Here is a 22,528-nt window from a genome sequence, read left to right on the forward strand (position 1 = left end):
TTGAAAACCGCCATTCTAGGCTCTAATAAAACCAATGTCCTTCTCACCCCTTCCACCCAAGGAACTAGCAAATGCCTGGTACTCGATAAATAGAATAAGACATATTATATATAAACATTTGTTCAGCGCCTGATTTTGTTATCGCTCCCCCAAAGGCGGAGTTACTATCTCATGGCTAATTCTCCATACTTTCCAATCGCTTACAATTAATCTTTCAAATGTTGACATTTTATTAAAGTTTAAAGTTTCTGTGAGGCTGTATCTGAGGAAGAGGCGCTCCAATCAAAGTGGATAGGGTGGGTCTGGGCGGAGACGGGGAGGGGAGGATTCTTGCCCCAGGTGAGGGGGGGCGTGGAATGGGTCTTCGCTTATTTAAGAGCCCAGCGGCGCCCACCTGCCAGTTGCTGCGAATGGAAGAGACGTCGTCCCATCTCTAGTTGCTGTAAGTATCTCCTGCGCCTTTTCTTTTTCTATAAGGCTCTCCCCTCCCACCCTCAACCATTAGATCCTTCCCTTCCCTCCTGGGTTTTCAAGTCCCATGGTAGGTGTCCTATCCCACGTTAGCTCGTTTCCCTCCAGATTGCCTCCGGACCGGTTCCCTGACCCACGAGCCCGTGTCTCCTGGGTCCTGCCTGGATTCCTCGGTCCTGAAGGTACGTGGGTTGAGTGAGCGGGGAGGGTTGGATTGTTCATCCCCTGGGTCCTGGGTATCTTGGGTTGGGACCCTTTTTATCCACCCTACACTCTTGATTCTACTGCCAACCCACGGGCATTTGCTGCAGACGTGGACTTCAGCTGCCCGTGGGGGCGACGGGCCCGAAGCGGGGGCACTGAGTCTACTCCCCGGCCACCAAGCGGAAACTGCGACACTCAGTGTCACTATTCTGGTTGGGGTGAGTACACGTCCTTGTTCTTCTCAGGAATAACTGAGTCTCCCTCGGCCGTGGAAGGGTGGTGTGGACACGTGATGGCACCTGGCATCGTCATTTTCCTCTCCTCCCACCTTCTAGGGCCGGCGCGGGTGACTGTCCCGTCCGCTGTCGCGCGGCGGCTGTCCTGGATCGCTCAACCTGTGGGACTCAAACTGTGGGGGCACTTTCTGTTCTGACAAGAAAGTGCCGCCATTTTTTGAGTTCCACCGATTGAGACCGTGCTTCCGACGGCCGGCGAGTCTCGGCTCCCCGCGGGCTGTGGCCACGGCGCGCCTCCTCCAGGCCGCCTGCCGGCGACTGCGGCCCCTGCTCAGTCTGTGGTACTCGAATGTGGAAGCGCTCTCCGGGGTCTCGGCGGAAAGTGCTGCGACATTCGAGTGGGACCGATGGGCGCCATCGAGGGGGGCGACACACGTGTCTAGACTGGCCCGCCTCTGTTTTGTGTCTCGGTGCCTGTGTTTGCTGATGGGAAGGGAATTGTAAGGGCCCCACGTTCAACTACTGTGTTTTAATTCTTTGGCTATGACTTGCTAACTGTTAAAAGGTTGTTTCATGAGGTTATGTTAATCCCCATGAGTTAAAAGTTGACCTAACATTTCCTACAGCTTTTCTCCAAGCCACCGTTCATCCTAGGTCACCGGCCTCCGGGGACGCGCTGCAGGACTCGGACCGTGGTACTCAAAACGGGGGCACTTCCCGTGTTCAAGACTGGAAAGTGCTCCCTTTTTGTGTGTCCCGGTTCGAGGAAAGCATCCAAGAAGTTTGGGAAATGGGGGGGGGGGCGTGTTTAGGAATGAAATAACCATTCTGCTTTAGACAATTCAGCCCGCGATTCTCCCTTTAGGTCCTGAATGTGGCGTGAGCCGCCAACCAGTTTTCCAGCCCCCCCAAGTCTGGGCCCTGCGATCCCCCTTATCAGGTCCTCTCCCCTGTTGCTGCCATTGCTCCTGATTAAAAAGGGGTAACTGCTGACAACCCAGGACCAGTTCAGTTCTGAATGGGTTTTTACAGCTGAATTTTAACTCGTTAATTTCCTGAAGTGTGTAGGCAAACACTAAATTCCTTGCAGCTCCTGGAAATGGGCAGGGGCCAGAGTTTTAAGTTCTAAAATGGTGACTTAAAATACAATAAAGTTTTAGTATTGCTCATACTGCGTTTCCCTGTAATCAGGCTCTACCTAACCTGAAACAAGCTGTTTCACAGTTGAGTGGGGAGGGGAGAGACGGAGTCGGGAAGGTTGGTTATTCATTGCAGTAAAGGGGACCTACACCTGGAATTGGGTGTCCCGTGTCCCACTAACACAACCACAAAGTTTAATTCAGCTTCCAAAGGGTGTGGTTGGGGTGAGTGAAGGACCGGGCTTTGGAAGGCAGGGATCCTAGAGCCTAACTCTTCACTATTCCAAGGGGCTGAACTAGGAACAGGTATGGCACACCCCCAAGATTTCATTAAAGCTTCTACCAGAAGCCATATTTAAGTCAGGTGATTAGGAGCAATACAGGTGATACCCAATGAACTAATAGGTGTGGGGATATGTGTCAGTGTTTCGTGCTAACTTCCTTTGTCATTTAAGGAGGAAAGGTCTTTCATGATGGCAAACTGAGTTTCTGACCATTTACTTGGCAAGGAAATGCATGCTAGGAGATAATGTTAAACACCAGGAAATAATGTAATAGGGTAATAAAACATCCCTTGTGACTCAGTAGGCGCCGGACCCTTACTATAAACAGTAAACCAAATAAACTCAAATTCAGGGGAAGTTCTCTTGCTAGTGGGTCCAATTAGCAAGCCAGGAAAGTTGACCTTCCACCTGAAAGGGGGGTTGGGTAACTCAACATTCATGAATCCCAAAAGGTGTTGCCCACAGGTCTTTATGGAAACCTAGGGTTTGGGCCAAGTTTCGCAGCTGAACGAAATCAGCTGTTAGCAGCCATTAAGGGGCTAGAAGCCAGGTGGGCCAAGAGGGTAAAGCACTTCGTTTCAGGGTGAGTCTTGGAACTTTAACTCATTGATGTCCTTTCACAATTGTATGTCCCAAGGTCACTAAATCTACAGTCTCCATGTTTCCTAGGAAATCCCCAGTCTTTCAGTTAGGGTTTAGGCATGATAATGCTCAGGGCATTCTTCACGTTCCAATGATCACTGACAGTCTGAAGCTTCCAAGTTTAATTTCCCAACAGTGAAACTTTCATGTTTTCTCCCAAAGCCTAGTGTAGGTTACTGGTCAGCCTGCCGCCTTCCCATGGCAGGTGTCCAGCCATCCCTTGGCCAACTGGAGACTGTCATGATCCACAACCAGACTGCAAAAGTTTGCTGGTGGGTCTCTGCACTGCCAGCTTTCTAGGCACCAGCCTTCCAAGGTCTCTGGTATCTGTTGCAACATTAATCTTTGAGAACAGGGTTTCTCAACTTGGGCACAACTACATTTTCAATTAAATACTTTGGGACACTCTTGTGTACTGTAGGATGTTAGCAGGATCCCGGACTCCACGCTAGAGGCCAGGAATATCTCCTGGACACTCCAATGTCTCCTGACATTTCCACGTGTCCCTTGGGGTGGGGGCCAGGCAAATTCACCCTTGGTTGGGAGGGAGGCTCTGCTCCAGTATCAGGCCCAGCCCTCAGTTGCCCTCGCACCAATGTTCCCCAAACTAGAGCTTCAAACTCACACTGATCACACAGACCCCAAGCAGAAGGGACTTCGTGTGCCTGTGAGTTTTGTCTTCGGAGGGAATTCAGAGCCTGATCATTTTGTTGAACAGGTCCTAGGATGGCCTCCTGTCCGGCCTTCAAAAGCAGCACCGGCAGACAGAAGTGGTCAGCAGCCAATGTCCAGGTAAGGTTTGGTCCCGCGGAGTGCTGCCAGTTGTCTGTGGGTCATTTTGTTCAGGTCCATCCCAAATAACCTGAGGGCACAGAGTGGGGAATGTTACCCAGGCCGCCGTCTGCCATTCAAATGACATATCTATCCTGTGAGTCTTGTCCAGTTGGAATAATCTCATTTCCCAGGACTTCATTTCAAACAAAATCCTCTTGGAAAATAGGCTTCCTCTAAGGTACACACCATTTTAAGCCCCTCACTGGTGTGAACTCGCTTAATTTGTACCAAATATTCTCCTCATTTTATAGTTGGGGAGACGGAAGTGCTAAGAGGTTGAATCATTTGCAAAAATATCCACGAAATTGGAAAGCGATAGAATTTGAGGTCAGGCGGAATCATTCCGGATTCTCAGGAAGCCACTGTAGTACCAAGGCCTCACCTGACAGGTGAGGAACTAGCTACTCAGTGAGTTCTCCGAGGTCACAGAGCTACCTGACGTAGAGGTGTCGCCCAAGGGGCAAAGGAGGGCCACCTCTGTGTTCCACACAGTGCACAGGGTGGACAGACGAACGATTTCCACACTCTAGATTATCTGTCTCTATAAACTGGGGGGGGCTCAATTATTAACCTTTGCTCCTAGCTCTGAGGCCCACAACCCGCCTCCTGCAGACCCGGGACCCCCTCTCACCAGAGCACCCGGAGTTTGCAGCCCGGATGCCTGAGTTGCTTGCACAGCAGCCGGACCCCTGTGTCCCCCAGGGCATTGTTGGTCAGATAAAGCTCTGTCAGGGTCTGGTTGGCCCCCAGGGTAGCAGAAAGATCCTCACAGGCTTTGGTGGTGAGGCCACAGCTGTCCAGCCTGTTGAGAATAAAAAGGGTAGTTAAAGCAACATTAAGACCCACTTTTGGAAATTCTTACCTTCATGGGGAATCAGGGTATAGGTTTTGGTTCATTTAAAATTTCTTTGAGAGAGAGGGAGAGAAACATCCATTTGTTGTTCCATTTACTGATGCACTCATTGGTTGATTCTTGTCTGTGCCCTGACTGGGGATTGAACCCACAACCTTGGCATATTATGAAAATGCTCAAACCGACTAAGCTACCCAGCCCACCTTAAATGCCTACATTTTTTTTTTAAAGGTTTTATTTATTTTTATAGAGAGGGCAAGAGTGGGAGAGAGAGAGAGAGAAACATTGACTGGTTGCCTCTCACATCCCCCAACCTGGGACCTGGCCCACAACTCGGGTATGTGCCCTGACTGGGAATTGAACTGGTGGCCTCTTGGCTCGAAGGCTGGTGCTCAATTCACTGAGCCACAGCAGTCAGGGCTTAAACTCCATGCCATCACCATCTTAACCTGCACTGCTTTGGTTCTTCCCTGTTTTCTTGTAAACTAGACCCCTGAAAACTACACTCTGCCTGGCCAGGTAGCTCAGTTGGTGGTTGTGGGTTTGATCCCAGTCAGGACACATACAAGGAATCAACCAATGAATGCTGACTCCCCGTCACTCACCACAGTTTCTGGAGTCTGCAGGTGGGGTGCCGCAGCCCCTCACACAGCAGCCACATGCCTTGGTCTCCCAGGTCGTTGAAACTCAGGTCCAGTTCCCGGAGGTGGCGGTTCAGCTGGAGCACAGCAGACAGACCCTCGCAGGCCGCACAGCTGAGCCGGCAAATGCCTAACCTGGAAAGACATGGTGCACAGAGCAGAGCTGACATCTCCAGGGTCACCTCCGAAGAGACCTCCTGGAAAAGATTTTGCGTGGGGTGCTGTGCTCAGTCCCGAGAGACTCCATATTTCCCCTTGAGGGAGAAAACGGGGTGAGGAGGAAAGGAACTGGCAGTAGGAAGAGGGAAGGGAGAGAGAGATAAAGGCCTGTTCTGGGTGGCCCAGTTGGTTGGAGTGTTGTTCCATCACCAAAATATTGCAGGTTCAATTCCTGGTCAGGGCACATACCTAGGTTGCAGGATCAGTCCCTGGTCAGGAAGCAACCAATCAGTCTCTCTCTCTCCTTCCCCACCCCTCTTTCTAAAATCAATAAAATAAATTTAAAAAAATAATTTAATGTGTATTTAAAAAACGAATTTCCCTAACAGTAAGGCATATCACAAACTAGCAATTACAACAGTGAAAACTTTGAATAAAAACAAAGGGAAAGAATAGAGGGACACACAAGAAAATGTCCTGCAATATAGTTGGTATTCCAACCAGCAAGGAAAATACAGATTTTTAAAAAAGATCTTATTTATTTTTAGAGAGATGGGAAGGGAGGGAGAAAGAGATGGAGAAACATGTGAGAGAAACATCAATTGGTTGCCTCTCACACACCCCAACTGGGGACCTGGCTTGCAACCCAGGTGTGTGCCCTGACCAGGATTTGAACCTACAACCTTCCAGTTCACAGACCAGCACTCAATCCACTGATTCACACCAGCCAGGGCTTGTTATGTGCCCTGACCAGGGATCAAACCCACAATCTTGGCATATGGGAAACTGAGTTACCCAGCCAGGGTGCTGCATTTTCTCTTTGTTCATATCTTTATTCATCTGTTCACTCACTTAAAAGCATATGTATTTTAAGCCTAATCTGGTGAGGCTCAGTAGATTGAGCTCTGGCCTGAGAATCAAAGGGTCACTGGTTCAATTCTCAGTCAGGGCACATGCCTGGATTGCAGGCCAGGTCCCCAGTTGGGGTTGCATGAGAGGCAACCACACATTTATGTTTCTCTCCTTCTCCCTCCCTTCCCCTCTAAAAATAAAGAAAATCTTAAAAAATAAGAAATAAAAGCATATGTATTTTTAAGCACTTCTGAGCCAGGCCTTATAACAGCCATTGGAAAATAGGTTTGACACAGCCCATGCACCCATACACACAATGACAAATCTGGGTAAGGGACACTAAGGCACAGCATAAGGCCAAGTAACATCATACAACTAGGAAGCCAGACCTTATTAAGGAGCTAGGAAAGAGTCCATGCAAAAGAAGCATTTATGTTGAGTCCCAACAGATGTTATCAGATCAGGGTAAAACGGGACAGCAGAGCAGAAAGGAATTCCAGGGAGATAGAGCTGCTTGTGCAAAGGCCCTGTGGCAGAAAAATCTTTGAAAGGAGGCTGAGGTGAAGCTGGAGATTAGGCGAAGAGGGGAGGGTCTTGGCCCCAGTGAAGCCACAGAAAGGGCAAAGATTGTGAATTTGGACTCAAGTGATGGTGAGCAAAGCGGGACTCACCGGAGGGTCTGGAGTCTGCACTGGGGGTGCCTGAGGCCCTCACACAGCAGCAGCACCCCAGGGTCCCCCAGCTCGTTCAGGCTCAGGTCCAGCTCCGTCAGGCTCTGGTTCACAGTGAGGGTAGAGGCCAGGTCGCCACAGGCTGCAGCAGTGAGGTGACAAATCTTTAACCTATTCAATGTATATTTTATAGAAATGGTCAAAGGCCTTGAATAGATATCTGCAGAGAAGATACACAAATAACCACAGGTCCCATGAAAAGAAGTTAACATCACTAATCACTAGGCAAATGCATGTCAAAACCACAATGAGATGCCAACTCATATGCATTAGAATGCCCTTATTTAAAAAAATAAAATAAAACACAACCCAAAACAAGTGCTGGCGAGTATGTGAAGAAATTGAGATCTTTGTGCATTGTTGGTGGGAATGTAAAATGGGGCAGCCACAGTGGAAAACAATATGGTGGTTCCTCTAAAAATTAAAAATAGTCTTATGATTTATCAATTCCACCTCTGGTTACATACCCAGAAGAATTGAAAACCAGGTCGCAAAGACATAGTTGCATATCCACCTTCCTAGCAGCACTATTCAAAATAGCCAAAAGGTGGAAGCAACCCAAGTGATGGGTGAATGGATGGATAAACAAAATATATAGATAAAATGAAGGTGTAACATAAAATTTACCATTCTAACTATTTTAAAGCGTTCATTTCAGTGGTATTAAGTACAATCACATTGCTGTGCAAGAATCATCACCATCCATCTCCAGAACTTTTTTTTTTTTTATAATTGGGATTAAAAAAAATATTTATTTTTAGAGAGTGGGAGAGGGAGGGAGAAAGAGAGCGAGCAAGAGAGAAACATCAATGTGTGGTTGCCTCTTGCACACCCTCAACTGGGGACCTGGCCCACAACCCAGGCGTGTGCCCTAACTGGGGATTGAACCAGAGACCCTTGGGTTCATCACACCAGTCAGGGTCATCTCTAGAACTTTTTAACATCCTTAACAGAAACTGTCCGCATTAAACAATTCCCCATCCCCTCCTGCCTGCCTGGGTCCCTGGCAACCACTGTTATTTCTTTCTCTATGTATATGAATATTCCAGGTATTCCATATAAGTGGAATCATATCTTTTTTTCAATTAGTGATTTTTAGGGAGAAAGGAAGAGAGTAAGAGAAACATTGATTTGTTCCACTTATTGATACATTCATTGATTGTTTCTTGTATGTGTCCTGTCCAGTATCAAACCCACAACCTGGGCATACTGGGGTGACATTCTGACCAACTGAGCTACCTGGCCAAGGTGTTTAATTTTTTTTTATTGACATTTCATCTAGCATAATGTCTTTCAGTATCATCCATGTTGTAGCAAAATTCCATTCCTTTTTTCAGGCCGAATAATATTCCATTTTATATATATACCACATTTTGTTTATCCATTCACTCATGATGGACTTTTGAGTTGCTTTCCCCTCTTGGCTACTGCAAATAATGTTGCTATGAACACAAGTGGACAAAGAATGAATGCATTTTCATATCATCATTCAACATGAGGAGATCTGCCTTTTAACATGGCCCCATAGGCCCTGGCTGCATAGCTCAGTTGGTTAGAGCATCGTCCAGACATGCCAAGGTTATGGATTCGATCCCTGGTCTGGACACATGCAAAACCAACCAACGAATGCATCAAAAAGTGGAACAACAAAGCGATATTTCTGTCTCTCTCGCTCTCTCTCTCTCTCTCTCATCAATAAAATAAAATAAAAAATTTAAAAACATGGCCCCACGAAGGACTCACCACAAGAACTCACCACAAGATCCGCAGCCTGCAGACAGGGTGCCTCAAGCCTTGACACAGCAGCCTCAGACCCGAGTCCTCCAGTGCGTTTCCTGTCAGATCCAGCTCCACCAGGTGTCGGCTGCTGCTGAGCACCGAGGCCACCTCCTGGCACGCCGCAGCCTCTAGCTGACACTTCCTCAGCCTTGGGAGGAAAGAAGTGTTGGTTAGGGCGCCACCCTGCTCTCCTGCCTCCTGATGGCTCACTCCCTGGCCCTTAGTCTCCCAACATGGGCCCACCCAGGTCACGAAAGCTACAGAGGTGAAGAAGATGTTATCATTTTCAGCCAGGAGGGTCCTGTCTAATAAGACAGATGGATGGGCAATGACAACCCAGTGTAGACAGTGCTACGAAGGCAGTGTGGTGTGACAGCCCAGAGTGGGGTCTCCAACAGTTCAGTGACTTGTGTCTGCTTCCAGCATCAGCACCCACTAACCATGTGACCTCGAGCAAGTTTTCATCAAGTCTCGGATTTAGGTATCACGTGATGCTGCCTGTAATAATGGTGCGACCCTCTCCCTGGCCAGATATAGCTCTATTGGTTAGGGTATTGTCCTGTTATGTGAAGGTTGTGAGTTCAATCCCCAGTCAGGGCACATACAAGAATTAACCACTGAATGCATAAATAAGTGGAACAGCAAATCAATGTTTCTCTCTCTCCTTCTTCAATTCTGTCTCTAAAATCAATTTAAAAACAGTACTGACCTCACAGGATTAATTAAGGTGGAGGAAGTGGCACCAGGCATGGCCCAGAGTGCTCAGTGAACGCATGTTGATGTTTGTTAAAAGCATGATGGTGGAGGGGCCACCTAACTCAGCAAACAGGGGGTGCAGTTAGGATGGGCTCTCTGGAGACCCAGGTCCAAGTAGGAGCTCAACAGAGGAACAAAATGATAGTGGTTGTGAGATAATAGAAAATATACACAATGGTCTCTGCCCCACCTTCCTGACACAGGGCTCCTAAATCCCTTGTAAGTTTCTAGGCGATAAGATCCTGGGAGCACCTTTGTTTCGGTATGTGCTCTCTGACCCTGGTTCCTGACAGAGTTCCTCAATCCCTTGGAATCTCTCAGGTGATAGCAGTGTCTTTTGTTCTAATGAGGTGGGCTCCTGGATAGGGGGCTAGTCCCCGCAAAGACCCGCTGTGATTCGAAGCTTGGAATTCTACCCCCATCCTCCAGAGAGGGGGGCGGGTTGGAAGTGGAGTTAATGCTCCATCGTGTCTACGTGATGAAGCCTCCGTAAAATCCTACCAGTAGGGGGCTCAGAGAGCGTCTAGGCGGGGGAACACCCCCACACCAGGAGGGCGATGCACCCCAGCTCCACGGGAACAGAAACTCCTGCACTTGGGACCCTCCCAGATCTGACCCTACGTATCTGCTCATCTGTATCCTTTATACACGTCCTTTAATAAATTGATCAACGCAAGAGTTTCTCTGAGGTCTGTGAACCGCTCTAGCAAATTAATTGAACCCAAGGAGCAGGGCATGGCAACTTCCAATTGATAGTCAATTGGTCAGAAGCACAGGTGACAATCTGGACTTTCGATTGACATCTGAAGTGGAGGCGATCTTGTGGGACTGACCTCTTAATAACTCATGGGCTCTGACGCTGCCTCCAGGTAGATGGTGGCAGCATTGAGTTAAATTGCAGGACGCCCAGCTGGTATCCCAGACTATTGCTTGGTAGTGGGCGGGGCGGGAAACCCCCACATATTAATGACTTCAAGTGTCAGAAACAAAGTGTTCTGAGTAGTAAAGAGAGCACATAGGTGGGAAGCTGGGTGGCTCGGCCAGCGCAGCCGCATTGCAGGAAACGGGAACCACGTGACTCAAGGGTTTTGGCTCAAGGAGTTCTGGGGTTCTGACTCCCCAGGACGGGTGTGGCTTCTGGGTGGGCAGGTGGCCCCAGGGAAGCCTCATCATGTGGAAAATGGTGGGAGTCAGAGGAAAGAGGTTCTCTGAAGTGCAGAGTTCAGGGTATAGGTCAAAGGGCATGGGTCAAGGGGCAGCCCTACTTTCAAAGTAGGGAACTTGGGGGATATCAGCATTTGGGGAGATATTTCAAGCCCGCGAGACCCCGTTGATTAAGAGCTTGTTCCCAGGGACGGGACTCACTGGATCATCCGCAGCCGGCATTTGGGGTGCCGGAGCCCCTCACAGAGCAGTTTCACGCCCAGCAGCCCAAGGCTGTTGCTGCTTAAGTCCATCCTCATCAAATTCTTATTTGCGATCAGCGCTGCTCTGAGGTCCTGGCAGGCAGAGCTGGAAATGCGACACTTCTTCAGCCTGGGATGGAGGGGAGAAAAGAGCCAGGTCATCTCTCCTTTGTGGTCTTTCTGTGGGCTCCGTGCCTTATCCTTTCTCTCCCCCCTTCATTTAGGTCCGTTCTTCCCTCTTTCTAAATCTGCCCTGGCTGGTGTGGCTCAGTGGAGCGAGTGCAGGCCTGCAAACCAAGGGGTTGCCGGTTCTACTCCTGGTCAGGACACATGCCTGGGTTGCAGGCTGGGTCCCTGGTTGGGGGCATGCGACGAGCCACTGATTGATGTTTGTCTTTCACATGGATGTTTCTCTCCTTCTCTTTCTCCCTCCCTTCCCTTCTCTCTCTCTCTCTTTTAAATTTATTATTTTAGAGAGAAACATCAGACTTTTTGTTCCACTTTGTGCACTCATTGGTTGATTCTTGTATATGCCCTGACTGGGGATCGAACCTGCAGCTTTGGCATAGCAGGATGATGCTTTCACCAACTGAGCCACCTGGCCAGGTCCTCCCTTCTCTCTCTCTTAAAAAAAAAAATTGTGAGAAATACATTTCTGTTGTTTAAGTCACCCAGACTATAGCACTTTATTATGGCAGCCAGAGCAAAGTAACACACCATCAAGTGTTCTTTCTAGAATTTTTATTGATTGATTGATTTTTTTTTTAAGAGAGAAAGAGGGAAATATTGATTTCTTGTCCCACTTATTCATGCATTCATTGGCTGATTCTTGTATATGCCCTGACTGGGGATTGAACCTACAACCTTGGCACAGCAGGACAACACTCTAACCAACAGAGCTTCCCAGCCAGGGTATCATGTGTTCTTTTTGGCTGAACCCCATGAGAGGGTGTGGTGGGACCATCCGAAGCTCCCACACCAGCCTAGACTCACCTCAGGTTCTGAAGTTTGCAGTTGGGGTGTCTGAGACCTTGACACAGCAGCGTCACGCCCCGGCTGCCCAGGGCATTGTGGTACAAAGCCAGCTCTATCAGATTCGGGTTGGTGCTCAGAGCCGTGGCCAGCTGCTCACTGTAGGCATCCGGCAAAACGTTCGTCTCGGGGCTGCAGAAGGAACCACAGGTCAGGTCCAGTTTTCCCAGTTGCTCTGCAATGATTATGTCTGCAACTTGATTATCACTTCACAGTTTATAAAGCATTCTGTCAACTTCATTTTACTTTGTCTTGTGAATGGCCCTGTATTTCTTGCCCAAGGTCACACACCTGGCAAGTAGTAGAGACCACACTTAAATTCGTGGACTGGGGATGAGAGATGGGTTTCATCTTAAAGATCTGTATCTATGAGTTTTGTTTGTTTTGTGTTACCTTTTTCTTTTATATTTCACATGAGTGAAATCATACGGTTTTTGTACTTTTCTGTTTATCTAATTTTCTTAGTATAATACACTCAAGATCCATCCATGTTGTCTCAAATGGCAATATATCATCTTTTTAATGGCTGAGTAGTATTCCACAGTATATATATATATACCACTTCTTCTTTTTTTGTTGTTTTTTTACTGATTGATTTTTAGAGAGAGAGAGACATTGATTTATTGTTCCATTTATTTATGCATTCATTGGTTGATTCTTGTGTGTGCTCAGACCAGGGATTGAACCTGCAACCTTGGCATATTGGGATGATACTCTAACCAAATGAGCTACATGCCAAGGGCTACACCACCTCTTCTTTATCCACTCATTTATTGATGGACAAGTGCCTGGATAGTATTTCTTTCCCTTTTTTTTTTTTTTTTTGGTCAAAGATTTTATTTATTTATTTTTAGGGAAAGGGGAAGGAGGGAGAGAAACATCAATTGGCTGCCTCTTGTACACACTCCAACTGGGACTAAACCCACAACGTAGGCATGAGCCCTGGCCAGCAATAGAACTGGTGATCTCTGGATTCGAAGGACAACACCCAACCAACTCAGCCACACCGGTCAGGGCTGGATAATGTTTATTGATTGAATATGTTCTCTTTGACATAGGCCCCAACTTAGTCCTAATGAGTGTTGTTTAAGATGAGGAAACCAGCCTCCACACTATTGACACTTGGTGGCCAGATCATTTTCTGTTGTGGGGCTGTCCTGTACTTAGTAGGATATTTTTGCAGCATTCCTGCCCTTCACCCTCTAGATGCAAGTAGCGTCCCTCCATCTCCCCAAGTTATGACAGCCAAGTAGTTTTCTAAATACTGCCAAGTATGTCCTTGGCCCTGGCTGAAATCTCAGTTGTAGCATCGTCCTGATACACCAAGGGTGTGGGTTTGGTCCTTGGTCAGGGCACATATGAGAAGCAACCAATAAATGCATAAACAAATGGAAAAACAAGTTGATGTTTCTCTCTCCCGTTCTCTCTCTCTCTCTAGGAAAAAAAAAATTTTTTTAAATATTTTCTGCTCTGGTTGCTGTGGCTCAGTGGATTGATTCCTGATCTGAGCCCATGCCTGGGTTGCAGGCGAGGTCCCCTATAAGGGGCATGCGAGATGCAACCAATTGATGTTTCTCTTGCACATTGATGTTTTTATCCCTCTCTTTCTCCCTCCCTTCCTTCTCTCTAAAAATAATAACAATAAAACCTTTTGTTTTAATTTTTTTAAAAAGATTTTGTTTATTTATTTTTAGAGAGGGGGGAAGAGAGGGAGAAAGAGGGAAAGAAACACCCATGTGTGGTTGCCTCTCACTCATCCCCAACTGAGGACCTGGCCAACATCCCAGGCCTGTGCCCTGACTGGGAATCAAACCAGTGACCCTTTGGTTCGCAGACTAGCACTCAGGCTGAGCCACACCAGTCAGGGCACAAAATCTTTCTTTTTTAGTGATTGATTGATTGATTGATTTTTAGAGAGAGAGGAAAGGAGGGAGAAAGTGAGAAGCAGGGTATAAAATATTCTTTTTTTTAAATAATTTATTTGTTTATTTTTAGAGAGAGGGGAAAGGAGAAAGAGAGGGAGAGAAACATCAATGTGTGGTTGCCTCTCACTCGCGCCCCCAACTGGGGACCTGACGTGCAACCGAGTCATGTGCCCTGACTGGGAATCAAACCAGCGACACTTGGCTCGCAGGCCGACGCTCAATCCACTGAGCCACAGCAGCCAGGGCTATAAAATATTTTTAAAAAATTAAAAATGGTATTTTCTTGGGTGGGGGCAAAATCACCCCCAGCTGAGAACGTGACCTTGGTTGGGAGCCGGAGCTGGGACAGCAAGCCCCAGTGGTACTTACGATTGTGGCGGCAGCGTCTGGGGCCCTGAAGTCCGTCTCGTCCCGTCCTCCCCATCGGCGCTGTAGACGGCCCCATGGAGGTGCAGCACCAGGATGTCCCTGCAGTTCTTCGCGCAGAAGGACGACACCATGTGCTCCATCTTGGTGGCGATGTTGCTGACCACCACCACTTGGAAGTGGCTCAGGGCCTGTCGGATGAACTCCTCCTCTTGGATCTCGTACAGACAGCTGAGGAGCTCCAGGGAGCCGTGCTGCAGGGTAGAGCCCTCGCTCAGCGCTTTGCTTTGCACCCACTCCATCAGCTCCCGCTTGATGCGAGGCGACACCTTCCAGCAAAGACTCTCCTCCAGGTAGCTCCTCGTCTCCTCATTGAGGAGGCCGAACAGGAAACGGACGGTGAGCGCCAAGAAGCTCCTTTCTGAACACCCGTACTCCGTCAGCAGCCTCGTCACGTTCTGGGCTGGGCCGCACGCGCTGTCCCCGCCGTCCAGGATGTAGTACATGGCCGCAAAGAACTCCTGGAAGCTCAGGTGGATGAAGCTGTAGAACTTCTCACAGTTGATGTCCTTCTGAAAGATGTTCATGTTGAGGAAGGAGGAGACGTCCGCCCCATCCAGGCCGTGCTTCCGCAGGTCCTGCTCCTCGAATAGGATCTTCTGGTTCCAGAGGCCGTCGGCGGCCAGAGAGCACAGCCCTCTCTGGTTGGGCGGGGCTGGGAAGGTTGGGGACCCCGGCTTGGGTTGCATCAGACTCAGGAGGTACAGCATGTACACGGCTGTGGTGGTCCTGGACGTCTGCCTGAGAAGCCCCCCGCCCTCCAGCTGCTGCTTGAGGCACGTGCAGACGACCCAGCACACCAAGGGCACGAAGCACAGAGTGAAGAGGGGCTCGTTGTCCCTCACGAAGTTGAAGACGTGGCCGGCCTGCTCCGCATCCTGGAAGTACTTGTGGAAGTACTCCTTCCTCTCCGCCTCGGAGAAGCCCAGGATCTCCACGTGCTTGGGATGCTCCAGCCAGCGGTGGAGCTTCTCCAAAGCCGTGGGCCTGGTGGTGATCAGCAAAGACAACTCCGGCAGCAGCTTCTTCCGGATGAGGCTGCTCAGGAGAACCTCCGTGGGCCGTTTCTCCTCCCAGCAGAGGCACCAGGGGCCCTGAGGGTCGTGGAAAGAGGGTTTGAGCTCATCAAAGCCATCGATGATGAGAAGGAGGCGCTCGGGAAGGTGGAGGAGCTCCCGGAGGGGCGCGCTGGGCTCGGGCCAGCAACTGGACAGGAGGTCTTGCACGCTCCGCTCAGGGGCGCTCTTGTTCATCTCTCTGCAGTTGATGTAGAAGAGATAATCGAACCTGTCTTGGAAGAGCCTCCCGTCGGCCCAGTCCAGCATCACCTTGTGGGCCAGCATGGACTTGCCCATCCCCGCAGCCCCCTGCAGGACCACGGTGCGCGGGGGCTCCGGGCGCTCCTCATCTGGCTCGAAGAGGGTCTCCATCTGGATGAGGCTGGCCTGGTGTCCCACGGTTGTCGCGTGGCCCCAGCCTGTGTCCAAAAGCTTCTGCTGGGCCCACATGGGACTGGAGTGTTCCTGCACCAGGAGGAGCCGCGTGTACCGGTGGCTGAGGTTGACGCACTCCCCTAGGCGCGCGTTGCGGTCCTCCATCAGACGGAATTTCCTGCGGACGTGGTCCCTGTAGGTTTGCCTGGGATCTGAGGGAGAGGGGGGAAGGGTTTGTGGAAGACCCAGCAGCAGCCTTTCGGGAATTCATGAGTTAAAGCACGGCAGGCAGGGTCTAGTGCCTCTATCTCTGCCACACCTTTGAAACAGCTTTGTAATTTTTCTTTCTTTGATTTTAAAAATTGATGTTAGTGAGAGGGGCGAAGGGAAAGAGAAACATGGGTGTGTGGTTCCATTTATTGATGCATTCACTGGTTGACTCTTGGATCTGCCCTGACCTGGGAACCACCTAAAACCGTATAGGGGCAATGTCTAACCAATTGAGCTACCTGATCAGGGTAGAACAGTTTTCTAGTTTTTCTGTTAAAGATTTTACTTATTTACTTTTAGAGAGAAAGGCAAGGAGGGAGAAAGAGAGGGAGAGAAACATAATGGGCAAGAGTGAAACAGCAATCTGTTGCCTCTCTCACATCCCCAAATGGGACCTGGCCTGCAACCCAGGCATGTGCCCTGACTGGGAATTGAACCGACAACCTTTCACTCTGCAGGCCGGCGCTCAATCCAGTGAGCCACAGCCGCCAGGGCTAGAACAGTTTTCTAGATGGAGCCTGAGAACCTTGGTACTTCCCTTCCAGCAGGAAGCAGAGGCCTTAACAGGCAAAGTGTTCAAATACGTGGCGTGCTCTCTCTGCTAATCAGATAATGGTCCGGTGCCCACAGAGTGACCATCGCCATTCAGGCAGATGGAGGGAGGGCAAAGCGCCCGGGAAAATGTGTCAACCTCCGCCCCCTGTACGCTGGGCTCCTCCCGGTGAAGGGGCACTAAGCCCACGTGGCCCCACCAGGCCGCTGGGTGGAAACGCGCAATCTTGAGCCCCACTCCCCACCTACTGAATCAGAAACTGTACTTCCAATGAGATCGCTGCACGGTTTGCGTGCACTTAAGTTTAGGCAAGCAGCAACGTCACGTTTTCCGTGCCCCCTTGGAGACAAGGCAGATGACTCTACAATGGAGAACGTGCACATCCGTTCTATAAATCCTGTGCTCATGTCTCTTTGGAAAAGCCTGCTTGGCAGACATGTCTATGAATAATCTAGAACAGCGATTCTCAAGAGGGTGAAGGTGTACCCCCTTGGGGACATTTGGCAAGATCTGGAGATCCATTTGGTTGTCACAACTGCCATCTAGTGGCTAAAAGTCAGGGATGCTGCTCAGCAGCCTGCAATCCCTCAGGGCAGCCCCACCCCCACAACAAAGAACGATCCAGCCCAGTGTCAGTAGGGCCAGGGTGGAACCGCTGTGACCTAAACAAAAACATAATCTGAGGAAGAAGGCCTTTTGCTTCCCCTTTTTGTCCCTGCCAAGAATTCTTTGGTCTGAGATGGTTTGGCCACCGTCTTGTAACCACAAGATGACGTCTTGGGACAAAAGGCCAACAGAACAGGGGCTGGTAGAATTGAAACGCGGAAGTTGGCGCTTTGATGGTGTCCTTAATCCATCACACACACGCTGCAGCCACCCACCCGAAGGCTTCTGGTTATGTGCAAACATGACCTAAATGCCTGTATCTGTTCCTTCCGTTCTCAGCTGGGTAGTCTGATCCGTGGTCCCCAATGCATTCTAACAGGCACGAGGCTCACGGCTCACCTTTTCTTGGAGTCCCGGGAAAGATTTCCAGAGAGCATGCTGACTGGGCCCCCAGGGAGGCCGGGCCACCAGGTGGAGTATCTGGAAGAGACATTTGGGGAGAGCAGCTAGCACATACCTGGCTAGTTCTCAGTGACATTAGCCACTATTACCTCAACCTGTCTACATGATAACTCCCTGCCCACCCACACCCTGAAGGTTCAGCTGTTACCTTACACTCACTATTGTTGAAAACACTTCTTCCTAACCCACTTTATTTCCTGGGTGCCCGTCACGGTGATTGGCACCTCTATCCATCCCATTCATCTTCTCAGACCAGAAGTTCTAAGTCAGCTTGAATTCCTCCCTCCCCTTCCGCTCTTGGCCATGTCTCATTCATCCATCCATCCATTCACTCTTCCATTCATCAATCCATCCATCCATTCATCCATCCATTCACTCATCCATTCATTGATCAATCCACCTATTCATCCATCTGTCCTTCCTTCCATCTGCCCATCCATCCATCCATGCATTTGTCCAACAAATAAACAGATAATAGGCACCAGGTATTTTTCTATCCATTGAATACATATCAAGACACAAGGTCTCTGCTCCATGGACCTTACATTTGCATGGCATGGAGAGTTCAGTGCATAGAAAATAAACACCAATATAACCAGATAATTTTATCACCATTTAAAGAAAGTAATTCTTGAATATTACAGCTAAAAAAGACCTCAGAGAGGTTCTCCCTTGGTGTTGCCTGAAGCATGCCATGAGCGCCACGCACATCCACATGCAGACTCCTGGTGCCCAGACCTGCTGCCCCTGAGTCCCCAGTGTGGGTCCCTGACTTCACATTCAAACATGGGGTCCAGATGACTCTCATGTACATTAACACATGAGAACCACTGATCTAGTCCAACCCCCCTTGTCTTACAGAGGAGGAAACAGAAGCCCAGACAGGTATATGGTTCTCCAACATCCCACAGCTAGGACAGAGCAAAGCTGACATCTGCTCCCCTGTGGACCATGGAGCCACCTCCTGGTGAATGAAAAGGACGCAGTCTAGAGGAAGAGTCTCACTAAGTAGTTCCCAGATGTTAATGCTGGGGACAGATTTAGGTGGAATGGGGAGAAGAGAGGGACTTATAAATTATTTGAATTTATTTTTTCTTTTTGAAAATGTTTTACTTATTTATTTTTAGATAGAGGGGAAGGGAAGGAGAAAGAGAGGGAGAGAAACATCAATGTGTGGTTGCCTCTCACAAGCCCCGAACAGGGAACCTGGCCCACAACCCAGGCATGTGCCCTGACGGGGAGTCAAACTGGTGACTTTTTTGGGTTTGCAGGCCAGCGCTCAATCCACTGAGCCACACCAGCCACAGCTTGAATTTCTTAAAATAAGTATGTAAAACTTCTGTAAGTAAATACAATTCAATAGAATCAGCCCTGGCCAGGTAGCTCAGTTGGTTAGAGCGTTGTCTGGATGCACCAGGGTTATAGGTTCAATTCCCAGTGTGGACACATACAAGAATTGACCAATGGATGCATGGTTGTGTGGAAAAACAAAATTGATGTCTCTCTCTCTCTCTCTCTCCCTCTCGTTCTCTAAAATCAATAAATTAAAAACAAATTTAAATATACTTTGACAGAATCATATGTGAATACTTTTATGTTGTTGTTTTTTTACTTTATTGCTGGTAGCACTTTGATTTTCATTTCTGTCCCTAAGTAAAAACGTGACCCAGTCTCATATTTCCCAAGCTCAATGCATCTCAATATTCCCCAAGAATAAGGACAAGGGGAGAAGGATTCACATCAGATCATTATCTGAGAAGGCCTTAACAGGTTGCCTTTTAAGGATGTGATTGTCTAACCACCATGCTGTACACCTAAAACTAATACAAAATAATATTGGATGTAAACTGTTAATGAAAACAAAAATTTGTGAGAAAGGTGCTCTTTTCCCGTTGCATAGTTCTAGCTCAAGAAAGCCTGTTGTTAAATTTCCATGAATCACAACCCAGTGGGCATCACATCGGTAACTTAACATCAGTTAGCCCTGCTGGGAGTACTTACACCAGGGACATGGGCACATGCCACAAACCAGAGCCTGTTTTCAGAGGTGAATGTTCACCAGGACTGACTCTGCTCCTGGCCGCAACCAGACACTGGAATCAGAGAGAATCACCCGGAAGTCAGAAGTCCCTCAGCTCATGTGAGACCCATGGTGATGAACGGCTTCAGTGGCATCTCTGCCACTTCCAGCCAAAGCTGGTGTTTGCTGAGCACTTCCTATCCGCTGGGCATCGTGCTCAGCACTGGGCATGTCCTATCTCACGACCTTTCGTCTGGGGGAAAATCATCTCTTTTCTGAGTCTCAGTATTCTCAGCTATAAAAGGCGCATAATAATAATACTATCTGGCCCTGGCTGCTGTGGCTCAGTGGATTGAGCATTGGCAGGCAAACCAAGTGTCGCTGGTTCGAGTCCCAGTCAGGGCACATGACTAGGTTGCACACCAGGTCCCCAGTTGGGGGCGTATGAGAGGCAACCACACAGTGATGTTTCTCTCCCTCTATTTCTCCTTTCCCCTCTCTAAAAACAGATAAATAAAATAAATAAATAAAAGACATTATTAAATCTAACACGGTGTTTAAACAGTGAACGTGTTGATATGTTACTGCGCACAATGGGTATCTTATTACAGGAGGAAAGCAATGTGTTAGTACCATTGTGATTATCTTATAGGACAGAAAATATAATGAAAGAAATGGGAGCGCTAAGGAAGCACACAGGTGAGGTCCCTGAGCTGGCCCGAAGGAGGGGGGAGAGGTCAGAAGAATTCAGAGAAGGTAGTGCCTCCGAGGTACTGATGGATAAATAAGAATTTTCCCGACAAAGGAGAGAGAGGGAGGGTGTTCCAGGCAGAACGCCAGGGCAGGGGACGCGTTAGAACCAGGTCTTGTGAGCTCAGCGAGTATCAGGAAGGAGAAGGAACATGTGCGTTGCCACCTCGCGCCGTCCCCACCTCCTTACCCCTCACCAGGTCCTCTCTCCATCCTCTCTCCCACAGGTCCTTCCGGTGGATCCGATCAAAGATGCTGAGGGCCTGCAGCCAGGCCTCCCCCATCCCGCAGTGGGCTACCAGGAGCCGGGCCATCTCCAGAGGACCTGCGGTCTCCATTCGCCCCCAGGGAATCCTGCCCTCCCCCATCTCTGTCGCTGTCCCCAGATACAACTTGAACTTCTTCAGCTCCACAGCCTCCAGCTCTTCCAAGTAGGCGGACAGCAGACAGAGGCCGTCCTTGGCCGTGGTCCGGGGCATGGGGGCGGCGGGACCCCCGAAGGAGGGCGCAGCTGGAGTCTAGGCTGTTTCTACTCGCAGGACCAGCGATTCCTGGGGACCCACCCGCTCCTCGTGCGCAGCGCAGGAATGAGGGACAGGAAAGCGCGGCTGAGGAAGTAACGCTTCCTCTGGTTGAGTTCCCTCCTACCCTGCCCCTCGGCGGCCTGCAGGTGTTCCAGGAGAAGAGGAGGAAGTGGGGAGGGATGAGGAAGTCGCTGGAGTCCTTCCACGCAAGAGAAAGACCTCCGCTGGGACTCGCCCTGCTGGCTCCCTCCGCCAGGGCCCCTCACTCTGTTCCCCTCGTCCCGGCTGCTGTTTCCCTTGCCTCACCGGTGCCTGTGGCCGACTGGCTTATCATCAGGACCATTACTTCGTCACCCCGTGGGAGGGTTAGACAGCTTCCCACTGGCGTCAGGCTTGGGCACAGGGATCCTGCCTCCGCCAACGGAATGTGGCCACCATGACTGAAGTGCTGGCCAATGTCAGCAAATTTGCCTCCCCAGTATGTCCTCTTACAGGTGAGGATGCAGACACCCAGAGGGACATGGGTTGGTTCTCTAATGTCACACAGCTGAAAAAAAGAGCAGAGCTCACATCTGATCTGTTCCAGCCCATGAGGCTGGAAGGAAAAGGACCCAGTCCCAGTCCGGAGGAGGGTAATCCCCAGATAGGTAATTCCAGGTGTTAGTGCAGGAGAGAGTGAAGTGGAAGGTAGGGTGTGTGTGTGTTTTATTTTACTTTATTTTATTTATTGATTGGAGAGAGAAAGAGAGAAAAAAACATCGATCACTTATGGATGCATTCACTGGTTGATTCTTGTATGTGCCCTGACCGGGGATTGAACCCACGATCTTGATGTATTGGGATGGCGCTCTAACCAATTGAGCTCCCCAGCCAGGGCATAAAGAGTGATGATCAGTTGTTACTGTTATTAGTCTGGATTGATTAAAGGGCTAAAAGCATTGGTATGAAGCAGGACACAGGGGGAATCATGAATATATCATTCCACAAAAATTTATTAAAATAGCAGCTGTCATAGGAGCAGGGGTCAGGGAATGCTTCTGAGCAGAGCACTGATATGAGGAAGCAGCTTTTGGGAGATAGTTGAGTTTCTGCTGTCTTTCCTGGGCTAGTGGGGCAACATTGAGGCTAGGCTTTACCCGTTCCTTTGCCCCAGCCCCTCCCCCTCCCCCACCCATCACAGCCGACCTTGGAGAAGTCTCCTTTCCCTCACTCTTCACCTCCCAGGGCTGGGCAGAGGGAGGGAGAAATAGAACACGGTGAGTCCTTACATAACCTACTTAAAATGGGACTCTCAGAGGTGAGTGCCTGGCTCTGATGCTCAAATGTGACCTAGTTTAATTTTCTAGCTCTCATGTTCCTCTTTCTTTCCTCAGCTGCCATTGTCCTTGGAAGCCTACCTGCTCACCTGCTGTTGCTACCAGCATCAGGGATGGTGCAGACACACCCCAGGGAAAGGGGGATCCGTGGGGGCCAATCATGCTTTCTGGTCTCAGAATATAGCTGGATTCAGAATAGGCAAAAAATAGCCTGACTGGGGAGC

At 49.3% G+C, this 22,528-nt stretch overlaps 1 protein-coding gene across 1 annotated transcript; it reads right to left on the bottom strand.

Annotated features, from left to right (window-relative positions):
* Window positions 1-3,444: 3,444 nt before the first annotated feature.
* On the bottom strand, window positions 3,445-21,057 carry NLRP12 (NLR family pyrin domain containing 12). Its single transcript, XM_090260602.1, has 10 exons — window positions 20,655-21,057; window positions 17,632-17,712; window positions 14,314-16,015; window positions 11,981-12,151; window positions 10,947-11,117; window positions 8,803-8,973; window positions 6,987-7,157; window positions 5,269-5,439; window positions 4,442-4,612; window positions 3,445-3,838 (listed from the first exon to the last, which is right to left on the bottom strand). The coding sequence occupies exons 1-10, from the start codon at window positions 20,941-20,943 to the stop codon at window positions 3,751-3,753; spliced, it is 3,186 nt and encodes a 1,061-aa protein (XP_090116728.1). The 5' UTR covers window positions 20,944-21,057; the 3' UTR covers window positions 3,445-3,750.
* Window positions 21,058-22,528: the final 1,471 nt, after the last annotated feature.

Source organism: Furipterus horrens, unplaced genomic scaffold (assembly GCF_987537825.1).
Source record: "Furipterus horrens unplaced genomic scaffold, mFurHor1.1.pri manual_scaffold_13, whole genome shotgun sequence".
Classification (NCBI taxonomy): Eukaryota; Metazoa; Chordata; class Mammalia; order Chiroptera; family Furipteridae; genus Furipterus; species Furipterus horrens.

What these genes read in the sequence shown, in the direction of transcription:
- NLRP12 (XM_090260602.1), bottom strand. Translation starts at nt 20,943, where the DNA reads ATGCCCCGGACCACGGCCAAGGACGGCCTCTGTCTGCTGTCCGCCTAC. An exon ending in TGCAGACTCCAGAAACTGTG is followed by an intron (nt 4,613 to 5,268) that starts GTGAGTGACGGG and finishes TATTCTCAACAG; the next exon opens with GCTGGACAGCTGTGGCCTCA. An exon ending in TGCAAACTCCGGGTGCTCTG is followed by an intron (nt 3,839 to 4,441) that starts GTGAGAGGGGGT and finishes CTGTGCCCTCAG; the next exon opens with GTTATTTGGGATGGACCTGA.